Source organism: Epinephelus fuscoguttatus, linkage group LG8, assembly GCF_011397635.1.
Source record: "Epinephelus fuscoguttatus linkage group LG8, E.fuscoguttatus.final_Chr_v1".
Classification (NCBI taxonomy): Eukaryota; Metazoa; Chordata; class Actinopteri; order Perciformes; family Serranidae; genus Epinephelus; species Epinephelus fuscoguttatus.
Genome location: NC_064759.1, coordinates 25733127 through 25756960, shown reverse-complemented (window position 1 = coordinate 25756960; position 23834 = coordinate 25733127). Strand labels below are relative to the sequence as shown.

General features: G+C 41.3%; 2 protein-coding genes across 10 annotated transcripts in view; both read right to left on the bottom strand.

The window, feature by feature from the left end:
- Nucleotides 1–470: 470 nt before the first annotated feature.
- Nucleotides 471–12671, bottom strand: rcc1 (regulator of chromosome condensation 1). Its single transcript, XM_049584849.1, has 10 exons — nt 12562–12671; nt 10583–10666; nt 9834–10021; nt 9534–9710; nt 3966–4062; nt 3748–3870; nt 3437–3577; nt 3122–3241; nt 2137–2289; nt 471–1207 (listed from the first exon to the last, which is right to left on the bottom strand). The coding sequence occupies exons 2-10, from the start codon at nt 10656–10658 to the stop codon at nt 1032–1034; spliced, it is 1251 nt and encodes a 416-aa protein (XP_049440806.1). The 5' UTR covers nt 10659–10666; nt 12562–12671; the 3' UTR covers nt 471–1031.
- A 2336-nt stretch (nt 12672–15007) lies between these two features.
- phactr4b (phosphatase and actin regulator 4b) overlaps nt 15008–23834 on the bottom strand; it is a 29785-nt gene continuing 20958 nt past the window's right edge. For 6 of the 9 annotated variants that reach the window (XM_049584842.1, XM_049584840.1, XM_049584839.1 and 3 more), the window contains 10 exons: nt 22735–23079; nt 21333–21464; nt 19727–20243; nt 19024–19328; nt 18722–18920; nt 18458–18513; nt 18023–18084; nt 17803–17940; nt 17598–17674; nt 15008–16589 (listed from right to left, as the gene is read on the bottom strand). In XM_049584842.1, the coding sequence (XP_049440799.1) occupies nt 16574–16589; nt 17598–17674; nt 17803–17940; nt 18023–18084; nt 18458–18513; nt 18722–18920; nt 19024–19328; nt 19727–20243; nt 21333–21464; nt 22735–23079 (1847 nt within the window). In that variant the 3' untranslated portion in view covers nt 15008–16573. Of the gene's footprint in view, nt 16590–17554; nt 17675–17802; nt 17941–18022; nt 18085–18457; nt 18514–18721; nt 18921–19023; nt 19329–19726; nt 20244–21332; nt 21465–22734; nt 23080–23834 lie in introns of those variants that run through there. The other 3 variants (XM_049584843.1, XM_049584838.1, XM_049584835.1) reach the window with 2 other exon arrangements.

Here is a 23834-nt window from a genome sequence, read left to right as displayed (position 1 = left end):
TCAATCATGATGTCACACTTTCTATAGTATCAAATGACTTCTTAAAACCAGAACGAACACATGAACATACATCAGTGTGATTAGAAATTCCTTAAATGACAGAAAACATCTTTGGGAAAAATTTATTTAAAGTGCATTTGAAGTTTGTTTTTTTTTTTGGCCCATGTTCCATCAGCTAATGTGAGGAGGTGAGGTTTCTGACCTACATTGCAGCCAGCCACCAGGGGGCGATCAAGACAATTTGGCTTCACATTTGGGGAGCTGTCAAGTCATCCATCTTTAGACACAGTCGTGTTGTCAACCACAATGATATTTAGTATCATTAGTCAAAGAAAAGCAGCAAATGCTCACATGTGGAAGCTCAAACCAGCAAATTTTGGGGTATTTTGTCATGGAAAATAACTTGATCAGTCAAATACCAAAGTGGTTGCAGTACATGTGATGCATTTGATAAGAAAAGGCTTAAAACCTTAAAATTTAATCTTTATTGTCAGACAGGAAATGCAACAAAATGCAGGGATACAGTATGACGTGTTACCAAATGTCCAAACAGTCACAGCGAATGTGTGTGCCCCAGGTAAAATGAACAGTAGTCTCACATGTTAAACTCACTGAGTACAAATGTCCTGTCTGAAGCAGTGTCAGTGGAATTATTGCTTTAAAGAAAAGAAAAATCAACATTAAAAAGACTATTGTTTGGGGAAGTCATTAAAAGGCTTGCACTCTCTTTTCCTTTACGTACATGCAGTCACATTCACAAGCATCACATATACCATCTTACAGTCATACTAATGACTTAATGGAAATAATTCAAATGGAACATCAAAAACTAGACTTTAAAAAAATAGTCTCTCATTTGTCATGATCTACTTAACATCCATGAAGAGTTCTCATAAAAGGGCATGAACCTCTCGCACTTCATTGGCTCAGCACGAGAAGTCACACATAGATAGACCCCCTTCCCAGATTTAGGCATCATGAAAAAGGCCCCATCACCAAACAGATCAAAAGATCCCCATCTGGGATGAACATCAGCTCTCCTGCTTGTCTTTGACCAAAAGGGCTGTGTGCTGCCCTCCACTGGAGGCCATCAGTACTGCACGGTTCTCCAGCTGCTTGCCTGTCATCTTCACGGGGCTCCACTCATCATCCTCCTCTCCTGTGCCAAGCTGCAAGTTGGTGCCCATGCCCCAGGCGTACACAGATCCTGGAGTAAGCACAGCCAACAGTAAGTTCAATAAGCATCCACTGTTGTTACTCTCTTAGCTAAGTGCAAACATTGGACAGATTAAGATGACACACTTTGGAAAAAAATAAATCATTCATATCAGCTAGCAGCAGAGAAGTTGCCGCAGTAATGGAGATTTGGTGTTAGGGGTGGGGGTGGAGCACATCAAGTGGTATGCACATGAATGCCAGGGCCCAAGGCTTGCCAGTTTAAGACTGCATCGTCATGAAATGATCAGTATTATTCACTTCACCAGCCAGTGGGTTTAATGTTTTGGCTGATTGCTGTATGTTTCCTTGCCCACAAATTTAATGAATGTACATCAGCTAGTACTTTGTGTTTGAGATGAATCATCAAGGATTGATACAAAATTTTAATTAAGTCTGATTTAAATGGTTCTAAAAAAAAAAGGCAAGTATGAGAAGGACAAGTGATTTATTGTTTTGTTACGTTACAATTACTGTGGTATCGCACTAAGTATCAAGAATAGTGGCATTTCACCAGTATTGACTATTTAATTTCTGGAATACTTAAATGACCTATGGCTGTGTTTTGCTGACAGAGGCCTCTTGCCTTTGAGTGACTAATGACTGTACTCTGTGAGCAGCAAAGTCAGGAAGTAGGTCAAGGTGAATGGTTGTGTATACACAGTGTGATTTTGACACAGGGGATTGTGTTTATGTTTAATGTTGAAGTTTTTTTTAACCATTCTAGAAACCTTCCCCTAACGCTAACCGAAGAGGTGGATGATCAGAAAATACTTGTGAGTCCTGTGGGTTGTTTTTAGAGGCACTGGCTAACACTTGTTATAGTTCACTGCCTTAAAAGCAAACAATATGTAGCACTCCAATTAAACAGACTCAGAAGTTGATCACTCATTCCGCTACTGCATTTGCTTCTCCTCTCACCCTCTCTGGTGACGGCGTAGCTGACAGTCGCCCCACATGTCACTCCACTGGCCGGCTCCATCCCCATCACAGGCGTGGGCTCACTCTTTTCTTCTGCGTCTTGGCCCAGACCGAGACGACCATACTCCGCTCTGCCCAGGCTATATACTTGTCCTGAAAGATAAAGAGAAAAAGGATTCATTTTTATGTTTGGTAGTTAAACTCCTTAATCAAGACAGAATGTTTACTTGCATCTTGTAAGTTTTAAAATGCTTTTAACATTTTGAACACACACTATCTTGTTTATTTTTTACCTTTTTCAACCATTTTCAGCCAGGGTTTGATTATACTGTTGAATTACAAAAAATATATACATAACTTGCAACATCAGCTGTAAATTACCTCTGTACTTAAAATCTGCCTTGATGGGATCCCAAAGTTTGATAAGCAGATATTTATATTTAACAGCCAAACATTAGCCCTTTTATACAGAAACACAGCAACAGGGCCATGATGAAACCCCTTCAGGACACCAGCGGCATAAAAGTGGTGTCGAGCATGGCATGTGACAACAGATTTGGCTTCTAGTGTGTCATATAACACAAGTGTCAGCAGCGCATTCTAATCTTGTCCTCTGCTGAGAGAGTAAGGAGCTTTTGGACCTTACTGTTTTCCCAATTTGTGGACATCTTCAGCTGCCATTCTTTTTTGAGTTAGCTGCTAACTGCGACCAGCTGCTTTTTTAATCTACCAGCTGCGGGATAATAGATAACATATTGTCAAAACGTCACATGCCTCCTGTCCTGCCAGCTGTCCCTTTTGCACATATTGATTCAGCACTGTTATTACCTCCACCACCAGTATAAAGGCAAAACAAGGCTGTCCATCCATTCTGCAATCGTATCCTTTATACAAAATGGCAAAGCGGAACAACAGCACAACATTCCCGCACTGAACAAGTGTAAAAGGGGCCATAATAAATCTGGATGCGTTAGAAGGAGCTTACCTTCAGCATCAAGGCAGACTGTGTGATGTTCCCCTCCAGAGAAGTCTACCCAGGAGGTGGTAGAGTTTTTGAAGCACGTCAGTTTTACCGGGGTAAAACACATCTTGGTGCTTCCAGTGCCTGAATTAAAAAAAAAGGGTGCATTATAAATAAACACAAAGTAACCTCACAAAGTCTGCTGCAATAACCTTAGAGCAGAATGTGAGCAACTGACTCACAGCTGACCGTAAAGCAGTGTCAGATACTGCAGTCAAAGTTATGGCACAAATTTGATCAACTGACATTATCAAGGGACTAAACACTGATGACACTTACCCAGCTGGTGATAATTGGCGAGACCAAATCCATAAACATGCCCATCTTTTGACAGAGCAAAGGTGAGATATGCTCCGCAGAAGGCATCAATGAAGTGAACTTTCCCTTTGACTTCCACAATCTGCGGTACCAGCAGCCGGCCTGAAATCACAGGACACAGTCAGGCAGAAGGCCACAGCAATATACATCACACATGAGACATGAAAACGTCCGTTTCTTGCAATCACAAATTAATGTTAATGTAAAATCCTGTATACTCTTGTAACATCACAAGTTGATGCTTTGGGCTTGAAAAGGCTTGCGTTACTTACTGAGGCCTTTCCTGCCGCCTCTGTCAGAAAACCGCTCAGACACTCTTCCCAGCTGCCCCTGCTGTGCATTGCCTGATGTGTAAAGATTTCCCTCCAGTGTAACCATGACAATGTGGTCATTACCTATTAAAAAATCATAAAAAATTTAAGAGAAACACAGTTAGAAGTTCATATGCAGCATACAAAAACACAGACTGAAGTAAAGGGGACTTTCTTACCTGACGCAATTTTCACGACAGGTTCTGTCACGGGGACCTTGATTGGTAAAGTGCTGTTCATCATGGGCTCCAGGAGACCTATCCCACCATTACTATCCTGGGGAAAAAAAGGGTCAAGTATATATATATATGATTAAACCCAGAGATACAAACTGGTCAGGTTTTGGGTTATAAAAAGTAAAGCATGGCTTTAGATGGGACCACTTTAGTCATCAACCTTCTATGCTTGCTACGATGACATAAATGATAACCGATTCTTTGCTTCTTTTCTGTAACTAAATTCCCTCTCATGCTGCGTTCACATGGAATCATTAGACAGTCGACAGCAAACCGGATATCATTTTAATGACATTAGGTGAGGCTGGCAGAGAATACTGGCAACAGTAACGGTAGAAGCTATTGCCGTTCAAACTTTTTTTAAGACTATTTTTTGGGGCTTTTATGCCTTTAATTGACAGGACAATGTGGTGTGAGGGGGGGTGGGAGGGAGTGACACGTGGCGGGGGGCTGCGGGCTGGAGGCTAGCCTGCGGCCGCTGCAGCTGGGTCAGTGCCTTTGTACGTGGGGTGCCTGCTCTATCCACTAAGCCACCGACGCCCTGCGTTCAAACTTTTTGACATCCTCTGCGACAAAATTTACAGCGTGATATTACAGAGCTCTCTCACACAAGGAGAAAACACTTGCGGTCTAGACAATTACTGGACATTACTAGCAAAAGCACATAAACTAATAAACGCAAAATTATTTGATTTAATACATTTTATTCCATTCTTTGTAAATACAGCATCACCTTTGAAACATAACATCGTGCATGTTTTGTTTTACCGTCATGACATTTTGTCGGACTGTTTGTTTTTCCTGTGCTGTCCAAGTAAACGCAGCATCAGAGGCCACGATTAACAAAGACAGAGCTGGGTCAAGAAGTACAGTATATGCACATTCTTCCAGTACCAACTCAGATGCCAAGTTTCACTATGTTATTATGGAATACTTCACTTTTGTGCATATTTTGATGCCTTCAGAACATAGTCTAAACTCAAGTCAGCACAGTCAGAATGCAAACCTACATTAAAAACATGCAATGTTGCTTTAGTCCACATACATGAGATACACTTCATAGGCATAAATTTCTCTGACAGTGTTGTTTTGTCTGTCTGCTTGATCACATCACCAACCAAGCTGAACTGAGCAAAAAATTAAGTTTAACCAAAAGTATTTTGAGCAATTACTTGATTCTTGTTGGGACAGCTTAATTAAATGTCTTTTGGTGACTGCAGTACTTTGTTTTACTTGATAATATACTTGATTTCTCCTGGATTAAAGAAACTTGAGTAAGTGGAATGAAAATTTTACAGAATACAGTGGAGATGATTAGAGCAAAAGGAAAAATGTTCAGCAATATATGTGACGACATTTGACTTGCCAATTTTTTCTGAATGGAAATTGATGGAATAAGTAGCGCACTTAAAGACATAAAAAATATAAATCTGATCTGGGAAAACAATAAAAACACTTTTAATATGGATTTTTTTTCGAAACAGAGGTTACTGAGTGTTTAAGATAGTTAATTTCAGCACTGTCAAAAATCAAGTGGGAATGCAGAAGGTAGGCAGAGGTAATTGAGATGAAATTGCCAGTGTGCCATTGAGTATTAATAATGAAAAACCCACGAGTAACCTAGCAGGAAGAGTGATAATAAGTGCCGAGAGACTAGAGAACAAAGAATGGCGTGAGGAAGGATCATCAGACTCTGTTTTTCTCTTTAACAACAATGTGAAGCTCTTTTGTCCCCCTACATGCTACGATAGTCAAGTGATTTGGTCATGTAGTCACAAGAAGCTCAGACTGTCTCTTATGCAGATGCAATTAAGGAGGTCTGAGGAAAAATAGACACACCACTGGGGATAAACAGGCTTGCAGGGTTAAGAAAGGAAACTGATGAGAGACCATGCAGTAGACAAAAAGTATGTGATTGTTTTTTATGCTGGATTATTTATAGCGCAGCAGGTGGGGAGGCTAAACCTGACAAAGTTAATTTGTTGTTACAGCAGCAAAGCAGCATCTCAGTTAACTGGACCGACACGAGAAGTGGGTGATGACCTTAAAGCTGGGGCAGGCAGAAATCTGGAAAAAGACAACCATGGGCATATGCCTGTGCTCCATACAGTAACTCAGTGTTTCCCATGCATTCTCATCTCATTCACTGAGCCCCTCCCTGCCCTGCTCTCACTCTCTGTTTATCATATCACAAGTGAAACAAGAATTAGCATGCTAACATTAGCAACCCTGCCATCCCTTCGCTGACGCTGTGGACTGCTTTCCCAGGAAGAGAGCGGGCAGCAGCTCAGGAGACGGACCCTTGGTCAGCAGCTGTAGTGGGTCAAATTCACCATTGAATCAGGCTTTCCCAAAGAGATGTGCCTGTGCATCTACATGTGCAGAACAGTGCAAATAAGAATGCTGTCTCTCTAACAGACAGGCAAGCTATCCAATACATTTTTTCAGCCTGCATGATATGACTGAACAGGCTAATTACAGGCATAGATAAGGGATTTTTTTCTTTTATTTTTCACAGCATATCATTCATTGATTGCTATCAGGATGTAAGGAGAATTTAAACAACAACAAAAAATGTCTCTGAAACAAGTTGCCTACCCTAGCTTTAAAGCTCAGTCAATTAACAAACTAGAGGTTGAAATTTTACAAGGTAATTATAAATCTGATATCATCTGTGTGCAGGGAAATTATTTAACAATGACACCACAGTAGTATGTCAAAAGGACTGAGTCAAACATTTATACATAGTAGCTGAGCAAGGAATTGTTAGAATCCAGAGCAACAAAAGAGACTAGATTTGAAAAGGATTTTTCCAAACTAAGGTTCAAGACAGTGAGAGATTTGTGGGGTGACATATTTGTGAGATGCTACTGGTTTGATAAATAAGGAACTGATACATAGAGAGCCTGGTGTGCTTCAGGTATGGAAATATGACAAGAGTAGACCTTACATTCATCTAGTGTTCACCCTAACAGTCAAGGGTATTTTTCTTATAGCTGTGTTAGATCTGTCTACAGCTGATGGAGCCCTGTAGAAGAGGGGAGGGGAGGGTGGACACATTATCTGTTCGTTAAAATAAAAGTATTGATGAAGTGAAAGAGTGGAGAATACGTGGCGATTCAAGATCACTGAAGGAAAAGCTTGATGCTAAGAGTGAAATTGAGGACATCGGAGACTGAGCTGGAAGGAGAATTCTGTTTGTTTTCCTAATTTTGTGGGACTGTTTGAAAACCCTGTTTCAACCTGCAGCACAGGGTGCGGTTGGAGTGTTGGCATTTGAAACGAGAGAAAAAAAACAGGTTGAGTAAAGTCAGGCTCATCTGTCAAGGAGTTGCACACACTACTAAGATGATCTATCAGCTTTGTTGGGAATATGGACACGCCGAGGGTTATGTTTGATTTGGGCAGAAAAAAAAACAAAAAACAAAATCAGAGCACAATCATATATAGATCTATATCTAATAAGTAATTAGCTGGACAGAAAAAATAAAATGTACTCTGTAACAAAATACTTTAAGAGCTCGTATTTGGGGTATTTGGAATTCTTAAATACATTAAGTTAATGTCATTTTATTCTCAAATAGGACATATCCCCTGATTTAAACTGCAGGGGAAAAAAGTACAACAATTAGCCTAATCGCAGTTTTTTGCGAAATGCAAATCAATCATGTGACATGTCCTGTCATGTCCAGCAACGAGCTCCTTGTAATGTACCGCATTTCATCTGTGGTCCCCTGGACTGGTGATGCTTGATTCATGAACACATCATTCTTTTTCAAATTAGTGTTAAAGAGAAATGAGTTAACCGAATCCAAAATCCTGGTTCTGTTTGGTGCATGTGCTGTTGTGTATACGAGACAGGTAAACTTGCAAGGGCCACTGCTCCAGGGTCTAGTTCAGCACACACCCCGAGCCGAAAAACGAGTCATTTATGAGCAAAAACCCCCCTTAGCCGTAGAACCAGTCACTCATGAGCACTGACCAACTGAGCCAAAGAACAAATGAGAGTTGCTGCTCAGCAACAGACTCTTGATCAGCGAGCTAACCCTGTAGCCCAATACACACACCCATCAAGCCAGAGGTGTTTATGTGTTTGTGGCATGTGAAGGAGCTGTTTATTAGACTAAAAAAGATTAGAGAGCTTGTGGAACATAGCGATCTTGCAGCTTGCACACATCTCCCAGCTAACCCGGACCTCAAAGCCTCCCACCTTCAAGATATCCTGATTGGCCACTTAAAACCAACGATGTAAGAAATTAGCAAAGCTTATCTTTTCAGTGTGGAGTGGTTAAGGTCACATTTTGATACATCTGATAAGCAATTAATTCATAACATGATACTTTTTGACATATTTGTGCCCATCTGTGGGACACAGTACTTTCTCAGTGCCAGCAACAAAACTGAATGTATCTTAGTATACATTCAGTTTGCATCTTGTTGACATTGTACTGAGTACAGAAGGACAAACCCAGAAACTATTAATACGTTCAGGCTCAAGCTCTGTGCTAATGAGCTTTGAAATGTTTAAATCAAATTAGTCAGCAAGATATTCTGTGCCACTTGTTCAAGCTCCATGAGATTGCTTATACCACTGAGATACAACAAATAAATAAAAAAGGACCAGAAAGGATAATACTGAGGATATCATATATGGACAGAAGATTGTTTTATGTTTTTAACTGTATTGTTATTTCATTATAAATTAAATTTATTTTTCAGAAAACATTACAAATTCACCAAAACTTGGCTAAATCCCGAACTGTGTTTTTCAACCAGGTGACTCTACATGCCAATCTGACAGAGCAGAGGACTCTGGCGAGAGATGGAGAGGCGGCATGTGCTTTACTGTGAATAAGGACTGTTGTGACAGTAGGAATGTGAGGTGCTGTTTTGGCTGGCCCTGCTGTGGATCACTGCTAATGGTGGCAGCAGTGCGGCGCTGCCATGTTTGGGAGAAACAACCATGCGGCCGTCTGGTTGAGGCTGGAATGCGTGGACAGATAAATCATTCCACATTCAGAAACCATGAATTACCAGAAACATGGATGATTATAAGGCCACAGCCAAAAACACTGGAAGACGCTAATAGGACTAATTTACAGTACACAAGAAAAAGGATCTAATGGGATCACATTTCAATGGACTTTAACCTTGAACAATTCAATGTGACAAATAAATTATTAAACTGAATTGATCAAATGCTCAAGTGAATTTTCTGAGAGCCACTGACTGCCAGCTGATAAGTGACTTCTATCTATCTGAAATCAAATATTTTTTAATGGACTGGCTGCTAATACAGTGTACAATAATGTTTGTGATGGTCAGGTGTATGTCCAAATTGAACATGAGTACAGAACATTTCTACTGGTGCTCGTAAATTTTTTAGTTGGAGGGGATTAAAAAGGTTACAAAAATCACTAGTTGACTAGATGTAGGGAAAATTTCTCACAAACACAAACATACACACTTCTAATCACAGGCCAAGGTGGCTAAAAAGAGGAGGTAACTAACCCTGAAGGTGCCCCACATGTACACTTTTCCATCCTCTGTGAGTGCAGCTGTGTGGCTGTCCCCTGCCGACACCTGGACCACCTTCTCCTCCAATGTCACCTTTCCTGGAACCACAGATCCCTCCTCTGTTGTTGCCCGACCAAGGGCACCTTCGTCATTGCAGCCAAAAGTGTAGACCTACAGCAATAAAAATATCAGTTTATCTGGGAAACTCATCACCCTTAAAAAATGTGGTGGGCCTTAGCCAGAGCATTAAACCATATAATTTAAACTTGAGAGAAATAAGAGATGCTTCCTTACATGTCCAGTCTCGCTGAGGCACACAGTGTGCATGCCTCCAGCCATCACTTGCACAATTTTCTCTGGCAAGGACACAAGGGCTGGCTTCTTCCTCTCAAAGATGTCCTCGCCAAGACCCAACTGCCCAACCTCACCCTGGCCCAGAACAAGAACCTGACCTGCTTCCTTGCCATGACTCCTGTGGGAAACTGTTAGACACAAACACAAACACAATTTCACAGCAGTTGTATAGTTTGCTCTTACATGTTACTAGTCTTGACTGTGGCATGCAAATAATAATCTGAATTGAAAAAAACAGGCATGGAACTCAAGGCAAACCTGTTAAACTGCGATTAGGGTGTGCCTGGGTTGGAAATTGGGACCAGCCACCAGTCAAACGTTGGTAAAATATGCAAGCGACTGCTAGATTTGCTTTACTCACAAGCCAGAGAAAAACAACAATGATCTATTGAGAGGTTGGTAGATTTTGGAATCCACCAGCCACAGTGGCAGGTGCCAAAAATGTTAATTTACAACCCTGGGTGGGACATGCTTTCCTCCCATAAACTGGTTGTGTATTGTTGTTTAAACAGCAATTTGATTTGGTTATTCAAGTTAGAATAGATTTATGGTGTTTGTTTCTCAGGCTAGCAAGTTAACCATGTATAAAAACACATAGAAAAAACAACAACAGTGTTTTTTTGGCAGTGTGGGTCTAGAGCAGTCTGGTTGCCTTTACTGACCATTTTTTTGGAATGACAGTGATTTACCTTTCACTTTCTTGGGCTCTCCTTCATCCTCCAAAATGGGCTCAGACTTCCTCTTGGCGGTCTTTTTAGTAGGCATGATGACAACTTTGGAAAAAACATATAAGGAGACTGGTGTAAGATGTTAATAAGTTACCACTGGTTAAAGTCACTGAGCTGTACATGAAAAAAAAAACACTTAATGAAAAGGATGTTTATTAGAAGAAACTGTAAAACAATTACAAACTCAGTTGCAAAACTTACTAAAATCAAGTAAGTGTAGGTGTCAGCTTACCATCAATTACCACTTTGATTTGATAGCTTATAAAGAAAAATGAACTGCAACAATATTGCCTGAACTGCAGATCAATTGATCATAAAAGCTACAAATGGAAAGTGAAACAGAGGTTGCAAGCTGATTAAGTCACACTTCACATGATAGGTGCTCAATGCCACTGAATCTGAAACTCTGGACCTCTGGACCAGTGTGCACAAAAACTGTATGTGCCCGGCCAGTTGGGAAACCGGGACTTTACAGGAGAACAAAACCACCATCATGACTTTTAGTTATACTGCTACATTTTCTGGTGAGAAAACTTCTGCACGAACAAAATGTCCAATTAGAGTTAAAACAATTAATAAAACATGGGAAAAGTAATATGAAAACAACATTTTGACAATTGATTTAATCGCAAGAACGCATTTTGCAGGTTCCAGCTTCTAAAATGTGACAATGTAATATTTTTTTCTTTTTAAAACTCACTGTAAATTAAATGTCCCTGGCTTTTAGACTGTCAGTTGGATAAAACAAACAAGCAATTTAAAAATGTCACTGGGCTCTGCGAAGTTACGATTCACAGTTTTTAGTATTGATAAAAGGTTAATTACAGCCTCACTGACAACAATATGTTAGTAATATATTAGGGGCACATGTGATATTCCAGCTTAACCAGTGCACTAATTAATTACGTTATTACAATTTGTGATAAACCTGTAAATTTATACATGCACAAAAGTACCTGGGTCTGCACTTCGCATCAGAGCATCTACTGATAAAGTCTGGCACTCATATTAATGTAGGAAAAAGTCACATTTGAGCATAATGGCCCCATACTGCAAGTCAAAGTGCAGTTTATGAACACATGGTTGACATCAAAACTTCCACCATGGTCTCTCTGCTGCAGGTCTGAACTACAATGGACCTTGTGTGATGTTGTGGGACTTTCACGTTAAGTAATATAGGCATTCCCATACACCACAAGCCCACTGGCAAACTGGAGTTGACCGACAGACACAATCAGCCCTTATTTAGGTCGTAACCTTAACCAGAAGCTGTTGGGGTTCAACAGCTGTCAGAGAGTCGTTTCAATGGCTGGCACAGTGTCGTCTTCTTTCACCCCTCAGACAGTTGTGCTTTACTGCTCCTGCTCCCATGCTGTTGTGAAATAAACGGGCAAAAAACCACTGCTCCAATTTAAAGTGGAGTCACGCCCAACTCTGTTACACACACGGACTCTCTTATAAACACCACCTTGTCTTGGGGACAAGTCTAGAGAGTGCTGTCAAGGCTTTAACATTTAGTATAAGCTCGAAGCATATCGCAGTTTAAAATAAGCAGCGTGACCTAACGCTGGCAGTGCCCATGTGTCCTTGCTAACATTTTGATAGCTAGTGACCGAAAGTGCTCTACGTGGCTGAGTTTCAGTCCTCCTCTTACTGGTAAATAAATGTGGCACAGTGAGCTACTGATACAGTGAGAATATGGGATGCAAAAGTCATGTTTTTCCCACATAGAGAATGTTAGTTAAAGCAAAGCTAGTCTGTGTGACACTAGCTAACGTCCAGAGCAGTGTGCTAGCTAGCGCGGCGTTAGCATGGCATTCAGGAATGAATGAACTTAAGTAACATAAATATCCAATGACCCACACATCCACTGCTTCAGTTGGGTTTAATAAAGCTTATCTGTCTCAGTTGAATAGTTTAGGAGATGATAATTTACTGACCTGTGATATGTTAAAGTTTGCAGTTTACCCAGAAGTGAATGTGCGCAGTTTCTTCCCGGTCTTGAGACACGCACTGTGCGTATTACGTCACGCTCTGCAATCCCCGCCTCCTTAAAGAGACAGTAGCACTCAAATCAAAATTTAGTTATCAAGTAATTAAATATGATCAATACCCACTGTAGGAAAGTAAAAGTACTTCTTGTGCAACAGAGTTTCTCTCCTGTATACCATATTATAAACTCTGACAATGTATTGTATTTCAGAGAGCTCCAATGACCCAGCCAACATTCTTAAGTGGGACCATGTAGGTAGTAAATGGGCTGAAAAAAAATGGCCCTATATTGGCCCCATGTCAATTGCCCTCATGCATGGTTTTGCTCAAGTGGGCCCCACATGGGTGATGCTGGGGCTACCTGGGTACAAAGTGGGTATGGGTCCAAAATGGGCATCCTATCTGGGGCCCACTTCGATAAACCCACCCATGTGGGCAAATGTCATGGGGCCAATATGGAACCCGTAGACAATCCCATATAGGGCCCATTTTTCAGCCCATTTACTACCCACAAAGGCCCCACACACAAGTGTTGGCTGGGTCTTACATTAAAATTTCAGTCTGCAAAGTATTAAGTTACTATAGCTGTCAAATCAGTGTAGTGGAGTACAGGTAGCAGGAATAGAAACCCACTCAGGCGGATAACTTAGTTACCTACTTACATTGCAACACTGCAAATCTGTGATCCAGATGAAAAGAAAAGGGTCGCCCTACGATTAAAACACTGGATTGGAGTGGAACTATACAGCATTATATTTACACTCTGTCATATAAATTTCTTCTTATTTTTTTTGTACCAGTACTACCAACTTAGTCATCTGAATTACTAATTTGATCCTACTAACTTTTAAATACCCTTTCTTTTATTCACTGTATGGTATGTATAATCGTTTTACTGCTAATCGTTTTCCTGGTGAGACAACATCTGCACAAACAAAATATTTAATTAGAGTTAAAACAATTAATAAATCACAGAAAAAGTTCTACAAAAAAATCATTTCAACATTTGATTTAGTAATTTTTCAAGCAAGAATGCTTTTTGCTGGTTCTAGCTTCTAAAATGTGATAATGAAATATTTTTTATTTTCAAAACTCACTGTAAATGAAATGTCCTTGGGTTTCAGGCTGTCAGTCAGATAAAACACACAATTTAAAAATGTCACTGGGCTCTGGGAAGTTGTGATCTGCAGTTTTTACAATTGATTAAAGGTTAATTGCAGCCTCACGGAGAATGGCATGCAAATGATTTCTGCTGCAAGGGGAAAAAAAACTCCATAATATGTTAGGGATACATGGTATTCAAGCTTAACATATGCTGTAATTAATGTATTTATTTTAATGTGATATACTTCTAAACGTATAAATGCACAAACGTGCCTGTGTCTGCACTTCATAAGTCTTTTTTTTCTTTGTGAGACTATTGTCATGTCATGTTGTCATCTGTGCTATGTGTATTATCGTTTGCCTGTAATTAATTAAAAAAAACCCAACAACCACTGGACTGAGGGTACAGCATGTTTTCACCTTCATCCATTTTGTATTGCTTTTATGATATTTAGACTGATTTTGAAGTAAAGGTAAAAATATATACGTGTGTGTACTCCATTTGTAATATACTGTATATTAGAGTACAGTCCAGTTTTTGTTCAGTCTTTGTTCTAAGATTGTTTAATGTATTCTACTACTTCATGTAAATACAATGTGACTCCGTATTTGTTATGTCTCTGTATAATATCTGCATTGGTCCCAAACCATACATTTTTAATGAATATATTCTATGCTTGGGTATTTCTTTTTATTTATTACTTTTGCATGGCCACATAGTATGTATCCTGTGTATGTGCCCAATCTGACAATGCTGGTTTTCCTTATTATTCATTTAATCTACATTGTAGTGTTATTTTGTGATCTGTGGAGACATTTTGTCTTCATTTGTCAATTTGTGGCCTTTATCATGTTGCAACTTTCTCAACTCACATCATCTCATAAGACATAAAATCACTGATAATATAGTAACGATGAAAATATACTGCATTAATCTTCAGCATCGACATTTAGACAACTAAATGTATTTTGAGGTTCCTATGGAAGGTTTAACTGCTACTCTGATTTCTATGACAACAGTTTTGGCCTGTTTGTTTAGCATGAACATACTTTCCAACAAGAAATACACTTTGACTCATTTAGAGTTTACATTGTCAAGTTTGAATCGGTTTATAGACATTTTGATTATGCATGATGCATCTATAACTATCTCCAGGTTTAGCTCCTCGCAGTGCCACCAGGTGTCACTGTAGCCTTGTATTCTTACTGTAGCAGTTCCAATGTAAGTCTTCCTTGCCAATGTCCAACTGAACACATCAGTAGGTGAGACAGGTCTATTGATTTAAGAGCCAGGTGCAGAGTCATTGCAGAGGTTCAAGGAATTGTACGATTTTTAATTAGATCCAGATGCGACTATTTACAATTAGAAAGAAAACTGTCAGTCCATACAATTCCACATTCAATTAAAAAGGAACTTAGTTTTACAGAAAAGGTACACTTCCATATTCCCATTCTTGTAGCATTTAATCATAAACTAATATTCTGTGCTTAAAAAAATAGCAACCTATAATACTTTTATATTTAAAATTTCTTTTCAAATGAAAGGAAGACAAGATATACACAAGCATCAGTTAAACCTATATCAACCTGTACACAGCATAGAGAACCCTGTAAGCTACTGGCCAGACAACAATACAAGATAAAACACTTCTGCAGTTTCAAAAGGTTCCAGCCAAAAATGACTCCCTGTTGACCGTTTATACATTTTCTGATTTTTTTTTCTTTGATAAATCCCTGATCTACACGCACAGCAACTTACATTTAACTCTTAGTATAGACACTACTAGCATGACCTTATTCAAAATGGCTACAGAATGCATTGCATGTTTGATCTTTAAAGGGAAGTACAAAAACTCATTAAAAAAAAGTATAAATGAAGAGAGATTATCCAGATCCAATGGCTTGGATTCTGTGTTGGCTCATGCAGTGGATTGCAGAAATCAGTGATATGAAAACCAGTATCCTATAGTCCTTTAGGCATCGGGTATGTTGGCACACATTAAAACACCAACAAGCCTCTTGACCTGCACCTTTTTCCTATATCTAGATTGACGCTTAAATGGCCACCTCACATCACAACCATAAATACAGGCAAGCCAAATAAAAAAGGCTCAAATAAAAGCTGTCACTACTCATGTGATCAAATTACAATATAAAATATCTTGTGCATTACAGAAGATTTTGTAATTAGATCTTTCCAAGTTTCATTCTAAGGTATAACAATAGCAGTCTGTACACAATTTATATAAAACACACACAATATCCCAGAGATGTCCAGTCCTATAACAGAATATCCCAGTCTTCATCCTCCAGCCTGCTCTCGCTGCAGCTGTTTGTCTCTTATCTATTATTACTGTGTGGAGTATTATAAGTCATCATCATTATTATTACTATTATTATTGTGTGTTATTACATTAACAAGATGAATTAGCTTTTCCATATACAGTAAAGAAGAAAAAAGGCAACACAGAATGAGGCCGCGTTAAAGGTTGTAACTAGATCCGAGTCCCTGAGGGGTACCACACAACAGCAGAGTCAGAGTCAGCCCTGTAGGTCCTCTGTCACTTCCCCACTTCATTGGCACGTGGTTCCCCCTGTCGTCCGGGAGAAATACTGCATCTGGTCCTCACCCACCACCACCTCAGTTTAGCGAAAGCAATGTAGTGGGAGGGCAATGGAGGGCAAGCGAGAAGCATTCTTGTTTTTGAGTCAATTCCAGATTTCCCTGATAATCTGTACAGTACATTCGGGAAACGTAAAAGGGCGATCCGTCTGCGTAGGGAGCAGCTTCTTGCCTCACAGAGATCTTAAGTGCTTCATTCTCCGCGCAGAGGTGGCGGCGAGGGGGGTGGGGGGCTAAGGTCGATGAAACCTATAACAAAGCAACGAGATCACATGAGGCATCAACAGACACTCATATTCTGTTTTAAGTTATAATTCTTAAAATTTTCAAACCTGATGTTTGATAGTTTATGATTAGGGTTGGGTACTGTTCACATTTAACCCAGTGCACAACTGTTATCTTTTTTGGTACTTTACTTTCTATGTAATAACAAAAATGTAATTTTCTAACAAGCTGCAGGAGTGACGTAAATACAATTCTGCTCTTCTTCTCTTTTGTAGTTAAACATAAAGTTAATCTCCTGTCCCATGTGCTTTCAGGTACCGACATTTAGCAGCGGTGGATTTAATATGAATTGTATTTAGGCTCAGTAGTATTAATAGTACTGAGTTCGGTACCCAACCCTATTTATGGTCAGCATTTTTTTAGCAATAGCCAATGTGTTATCATCTGTCTCTATATAGTAGTTTTCACTGTTAGTGGCGGGGTCCGCCATTCCTGTGCTGGATTTAATTTGCCTTCACATGCACAAAGGATTCACACGACACAAATATGTAATCCATTTTTACTGCTTTTAATGTTACCTCATTCATATCAGCCTCACTGTTTACTTTCAACTCTGTATCAGAGCTGTATTAAATTACTGCTACTGATGCTGCTTCACATTAAAAGTGTTTAGATGAATTATGAGGTGGCTTTTATTGTGAAGCAGTCACAGGAAACAGTCTCCCAGGTTAGTGCTGAAAAAAATACTTTGTATACAAAACAAGGCAAAAGTAATCTTCAGTATTTTTCATCAATGGATGAGCTTTAAAACATGGCAGGGAGTAATGGAAGAAGAAGAAGGAACAGCTTCAGCTTCAACAGATACATCAGTTGCTCTTCTGTCATACTTCTAATAAAGTAGCTGCGCAGAGTACTTGATGTAGGATTAAACTGCACTTGATGTTACCACGGTAACCACAGGTATCACCAAATGAACCAGAACTGCAATCTGAAGGATGATAATGTCAAGATCCATCTGATAAAAAGCTATACCTTGTGTAGATTCTGCTCTCTTCATGGACCTCCATTTCAGTGCTCTTATAATCGTTGAGCTCCTTTCGGATGGCCGCCTACAATGAAGCAACAGGAAAGAGTCAGTCTGCTAAACACGCTTGATGCTGATATAGAGTGAAACACAAGCCACTGCTGGGTGATTTGTTGGGTTTGGGTAGCTGGACACGGCTAACTGAATGAGCACCTTATCAGCAGGAGTCAGCTTGGTCCACGGCTTGTCCGCTCTCCGATCATAGTCTTGAGCATCCGTGACTTCCACGTACTCGTGGAACCGCAGGATTTTTCTTGCCTGCAGTTCTGCGACAGTGGGTCTTTGACTCAGCTGCGACAAACAGATGTTAGTTTAATATCCAGCAAATGCATGATCTGACACTTGGATGTCTGTTACGAATGCGCTGCCTCACCTTCCTGGTCAGCCGCCGCTTGATCTCTCTAACCTCAGCTTGTCTGTCAGCCTGATTTTTGGCTGGAAAATAGAGAGGGAAGAAGAGAAACAACAACAGAGCTTTATTTAGATGCTGCATAAAAGCTAGGCTTGATCTGCGCGAAAGGTAGGGTAAAAGCAGTTTCCAAAATTAGACATCTGAACTGTAATCCATGTTTCAAACTGTCTTTTCAAGTGTAAATTCTTGTTAGTGCTGCATGTGAAGTGAAGACCTGGCTAAACAATGTTAAAATACAGCTTTAATTACATACACGAGTAATTCATGGACAAATCATCAGTCCAACGTGAGCTGTCATGTTTGTTAAAGCTCACAAACACATCAAAGAGCAGCAGACTCAAAACGTTATAAGGCTCAGTAATGGAAAATAAAAGGTGAAAAAGATTTGATACTAACGCTGAAGGATGTTTCTTTGCTCAAGCTCCTCAGCAGTGGGTCTCTGGCTAAGTCGCCTGAATTGGGGGAAAAAAAAAAAAAAAAGAAAAAGAGTAGTACTATTTTTACACAGTTTCATCACTTTGTCATTCAGGCTGTAAGTAGGACAACGATCTAAGAAATGATCTTCGGATTTCTGCAGGAAATGCACATTCACGACTGTCAGTTTAAAGCCTACAAAAGAATGGAACATACACATACGTGTGTGATGATGTCAGTCTTTACCTTGTGAGTGCAGTGCCGATCTGTGTGCGGATGGCCTCCCACTGCTCCCTGCTCTGCCACGTGAGGCCCGTCTGTCCTGGAGGTTGGTCGTCTCTGCTACTCCTCTCCTGGGTAAACCTGTCCCTGTCTGGCGCACAGGGACGGCTGCTCAGCTTCAGAGCCAAGGTGTCCTTCCTCTTGACCCTGCTGGCCAGGGCACCTGGGTAAAAGCCGAACAGAGATGTGGCCAGGTGGCACCAAATCTTGAAACTAAAAACACAAAATAACATTTACATCTTTTCATAAAGTTTGGCTATGCTCACTAAGTGGGGGCTCATCCTCTTCATCTTCATCTGATTCTTCATCTTTATAAAGCACAGGACCGTCCGAGTCGCTGTCCTCCCCATGCATGTCATGTTCTTCTTCCTCGTCCCCTTCCTCCTCTTCTCCCTCCTCCTCCTCCTCACTGCTGTTTCCTCCTGGGATGACACAAACATCGGCGTCTCCAACCAAGCACCTGCGACTCCGTGGCTCCAGCTCTGGCTGGGGGATCTCCCCATCATACTCCTCCTCTTCCTCGTCATCTTCCTCCTCTTCTTCTTCTTCCTCTGAGTAGTCATCTTCAGATCTAATGGAAAGAGGAAATAAACATATACATGAGCATTGTGGATACAGATGAAGCATCTGTTTGTGCGTATTTAACTAATTTAGAATCAGGACTAGTTTAAACTAGTTTTGACTTTTGAATTTGAAATTTAAATGTAGGTCTCCAAACTTCAACGTAACATTTTCTAGCCTTTATCAGGAGCCATATTTCACCCTCCCCCTTCTAGCTATACCTGACTTGGTAGTAATCAGGAGAAGATTTACGCAGACTGCTTATGGTCACGTGCAATGTTGGATCTCACGTAAGTAGACGGCTTAAAATATTCCTGCAGCTGCCCTCTTTGTCATGTAACCTTGTGATTTTGTCTTGACGATGTAGCTTTGCAAAAGTTCTTGCATTATTATGTACTGAGAACTCACAGTTTTAGTGGCTGGATGCTGACAGGAAGGGGGCGACCACCTTGGTACTCTGGAGGGGTTTCGAAAAGCAGTGTGTGTGCACGCTGCAACCCGTCTGGATGCGGCTGAGCAGGGCCGGGACTGGACAGGGCTCTCTGGATCATGATATGCAGCGGGACAGGAGCCGGGCGCTGAGGAGACTCATTGGTCGGGCTTGGTGGGTCAAACAGCATGGGTATGGGTTGGGGAAGTGGGTGGGGGTAGGAGTGCTGATGGTGGAGGTGGTGGGTGTGTATTTGCTGGCGGGGAGGAGAGGGTGGTATGTGTGTTGGCAGGGGTGGGGAGGGAGGCGGGGGAGGCAGCTGAAAGCCCATGGGGAGGTTGCTGTGGTCCTCTAGAGAAAGCGGTGAGGGGTTGATGGGATGGCTTGAATCCTCCGTGTTGCGTTTGGTGACGGGGGTGGTCCTCTTAGGAGGCATAGGCGGAGAGGGCTTGGCTGGCACAAGGCTGGCACCACCCGTGGCTTGGGTGAAGTCACCTGTGAATGGAAAAACAGTTAGTACATCCACTCATAAAGTAAAAAAGCTACAGCCTAGGCGTGTGAGTGAGTTGCTAGCAAGTGCTTTGTTGTTCTATCTGGTTTGCCGCTGTGACATGAGTGCACGTGCATCAGCTCTGCATGTATAATGCGCTCAACATGACAGAATACACATGAACAAATATAAATACTGGGATTACATGTCTGACTGAGCATTATTGCGTGCATACAGTGTGTCAGATCACATGACTGAGTCGACATGAATGCACGCACTGCCCTAACAAACCAGTGTGCAGCATGTGCCCCAGGTCACAGAGACGAAGAAGATACACACAGCCTACATGCTCTACACAGCCAAATTCTTAACCTGCCTTTAAACCTTGTTTGTTAGCATCTTTGAAATGCAAAAAGCTCCTACACATAAAGCTGAATTACAATGCCTCCCATTATTTGCATGCACATTTTTATATTTGCTTTATAATTCTTAAAACTCTGTAGAGCAGCTTTAAAGCCACATCAATGTTAAAAGCCATAGCCGTGCTACTGAGGCATAATAAGAGATCAGTGCTGCTGGACTTGAAACATGCAGTGGACTGAGCTGAATTACATCTTCCTCTCTAATTTAAGTCAAGCCCTTACGTTAGAACCCTTTACCCCCTCCATTCATCCATCCATTCATATTCACCCATCCATCCCAGTTGAGCAGAAGCTGAGTGGATTAGTGCTATAAATTTCACTCGATGCATTGCAGGCCACAACTGGAACCTGCTAAAGGCTCTCCCTCAGTCACATGCCAACTAAGAGAGAGTACAGCATTAAATACATTCAACTGCTCACTCACACAGAAGTTGCCTCTCACGTACACAAAGCACACAGCACACTCATTATCAGCTCATTAAGTGCATGCGGCTCTTATATACCACATCCAAAGAGAAGCAATCAAGGCCAGTCAACAAGTTAAAGGCATCAGTGGGGGAAACATGTTGGCAGCGAGAGAGGACGCGACACGATGAAGAACGCAGACTCTGAGAGGGGGCATTCCAGACATGGGCACCCTGGCCACACAGATACCAGAGGGCATCCTTTTACCTGAGCGCAGGCCTCCGGCCCGCCGGCACAGGTAGACGGGTAGGGACAGGTAGACATCGTAGTCGCACTCTCGCTTCCAGCAGGACCAGTAGAGTGGAAGCTGAGCGTTCTCTCCCCCCTGCAGGGCGGAGACTAACAGGGAGGAGATGGAGGCCTTCAGCTGGAGTATTTAATGACTGTAGGTACATGGTAGCACTGTATATGTTGTTGTATAGATAGAGTGCGCTATGAAGGAGGGGTGTTACTGCCCTAAATGCTCATCATGCTGCCATACTATTAAAAATCTTTAACCACATTGTGGGAGGCACGCTTATTTGTTTTCTTGCCATGGGTTACATGAGAAGATCGATACCATGCTTATGTCTGTCAGTTCAATATAAAGCTACAACCCGGAGAAAGTTAGCTTAGTTTAACCTAAAGACTGGAAACAGGAGTAACAGCTAGCCTGGCTCTGTCCAACGGTAAGAAATCCACCTGAAAGTAGCTTCATATTTAACAGAGAGATATGATGATGGTATTGATTTTCTCTTTTGAACTCTGAGCAAGAAAGTGAATGTATATTTCCCAAAAAGTAAAAAAAAATTGTTTAAAATGATCATCTTTAGTAAGTTTGACTTCATGGACAGCTTCGGAAAACAAGAGATTTTTGTTGTCTAAATGAGATTACTGGTTGGCCTTTTCTTTGTCGTCTAAAGCTTGTGAAGCTGAAAATGCCATTAGTTTCCAAGTGATAATCAATACAGCCTCAAGTGACAACAAACACAACATCTAGCAATATTTTCCCCTCATTTGACTGGTCACATAACTGTCTAATGACATGACTAATAAATAAGTGAGAAAAAGAGAACATCTCACAGCATATAATAAAAAAAATTGCATTATTCAGACACAACTACAGACATTTATAAGGTACCAAAAAATCATCAGATCTGCTGATAAGCTAAAAATGAATCAAAGTAGACAGCCTTGCCCGTGTGGGAATTAAAGCAAGATCCCAGATGAGACAAACCCACAGTAAACAACAACAACCACCACCACTACTACTACACTGCATCTGTGTGAGCAGCATCACACAGCAACAAGAGTCCCTGTTATCTTCAGAGTGTAAAATTCTGGGGGAAAGTTGCAGCTAAAATAGTCCGGGCGTAATAAGTAATTAGCTGGGGAAAAGCTGCTCAAGCTGTTCAGATAACATCATTACCAGGATATGTGTGTGTGTGTGTGTGTGTGTGTGTGTGCTTATCTAGCAGTGTTGTGATGTACATATTGTATTCGCCCGTGGGAAAATTACATGCTAAGTGAACAGACATTTGAGTGTCCATCATGATGTAGGCTGCATGTGATCACGTTGACACCCCCCATCACCTGTTAACAAAGGCACCCACTATTCAGTAGAACTCACCCAGCATTGCAGCGTTGCCCCTGTTCACAGGTTTGGGTGGGGGAAGAGGCGGCTGCTTGGTGCCATGAGAGGTGGAGGTCGGGGCTACACACGAAGACTGCTGAGTGGACGCACCCGCAGAGGAGACGGACCGAACAGGTTTGGGCGCCGTAGCTGAGAGGGCGGAGGGAGAGCAGTACTGGTTTGTGGGGTGGTTGGATGGGGTGCGAGGTGGACCCTTGCTGCTGGGTTCAGGGGTGGACGTCATCAGCCATTTTGGAGGCATGACAGACTGTTTGGGTGGCAGAGGTTCACGCAGGGTGTCCCGCAGGGCTTCTGGGTCAGGGACAAAATGGCTGTCTGATTCTATAAAAACACAATATCATGGGGATATGTTATATAAAATTCCAGCAAAATAACCACAAAGCATCATTCCACTGAGATTGAGAGAGTAACATTTTAACATTTTAAAATCTGCATCCAGCTGTGGTCCTCACGGCAGGCACTGAAAAAGTGTACTTTTATCTTTTCCATTATTGAATTAGTGACATCTCATTATGAAATACCTCTCCACATAGCTATAAATGTTTCAGTTCAGGGACTGAGCAGTGAGCCATTTTCTGCCGCTTCACTACTCCGAGCGCTCTCCACGATAGCACTTGTTTGAGAATTGCATTATCTAGGGATCAGCTGTGAAGATAAACAGAGTAGGCGGCTGCAATTACCACCAAAAACCCACCTCCCACTGCCCACCCAGCAGCACACCCCAAGCTAGCCCCCACGCTGCTGATGCCACTCCCCCCCATTCCTCAAAGCTGCGGTGTGGGGTTATTTATTTACAAATGAGCCTTTATGACTGTGATGTCACACAACCAGAGAGGAAACAATCCAGAGGAAAGGAGGAAGTGAGCGTGAAGAACAGAGAGGAGAGAGGGAGAGAGGAAAAAGGAGGACAGAAAGCAGGAGATGTGATAAAGATAGAAAGAGAGTGGGAGAGAAAAGCAGCATCAGAGAGAGAGAAAGAAAAAAAAGGAAAATACAAGGTGAGACAGAGAAAAGAGACAAGCAGGGACACATGAAGGAAAGTGGGAGAAAATATCTGTTCACCTACAAATCTCTCC

Bases quoted from the DNA above. Each gene is read 5' to 3' on its own strand.
- rcc1 (XM_049584849.1), bottom strand. From the start codon at position 10,658: ATGCCTACTAAAAAGACCGCCAAGAGGAAGTCTGAGCCCATTTTGGAG. The intron at 3,871-3,965 runs GTAAGAAAGTCC...ATTTTTTAATAG, and splicing joins TGTCGTGAAAATTGCGTCAG to GTAATGACCACATTGTCATG. The intron at 1,208-2,136 runs GTGAGAGGAGAA...TGCTTACTCCAG, and splicing joins CTACGCCGTCACCAGAGAGG to GATCTGTGTACGCCTGGGGC.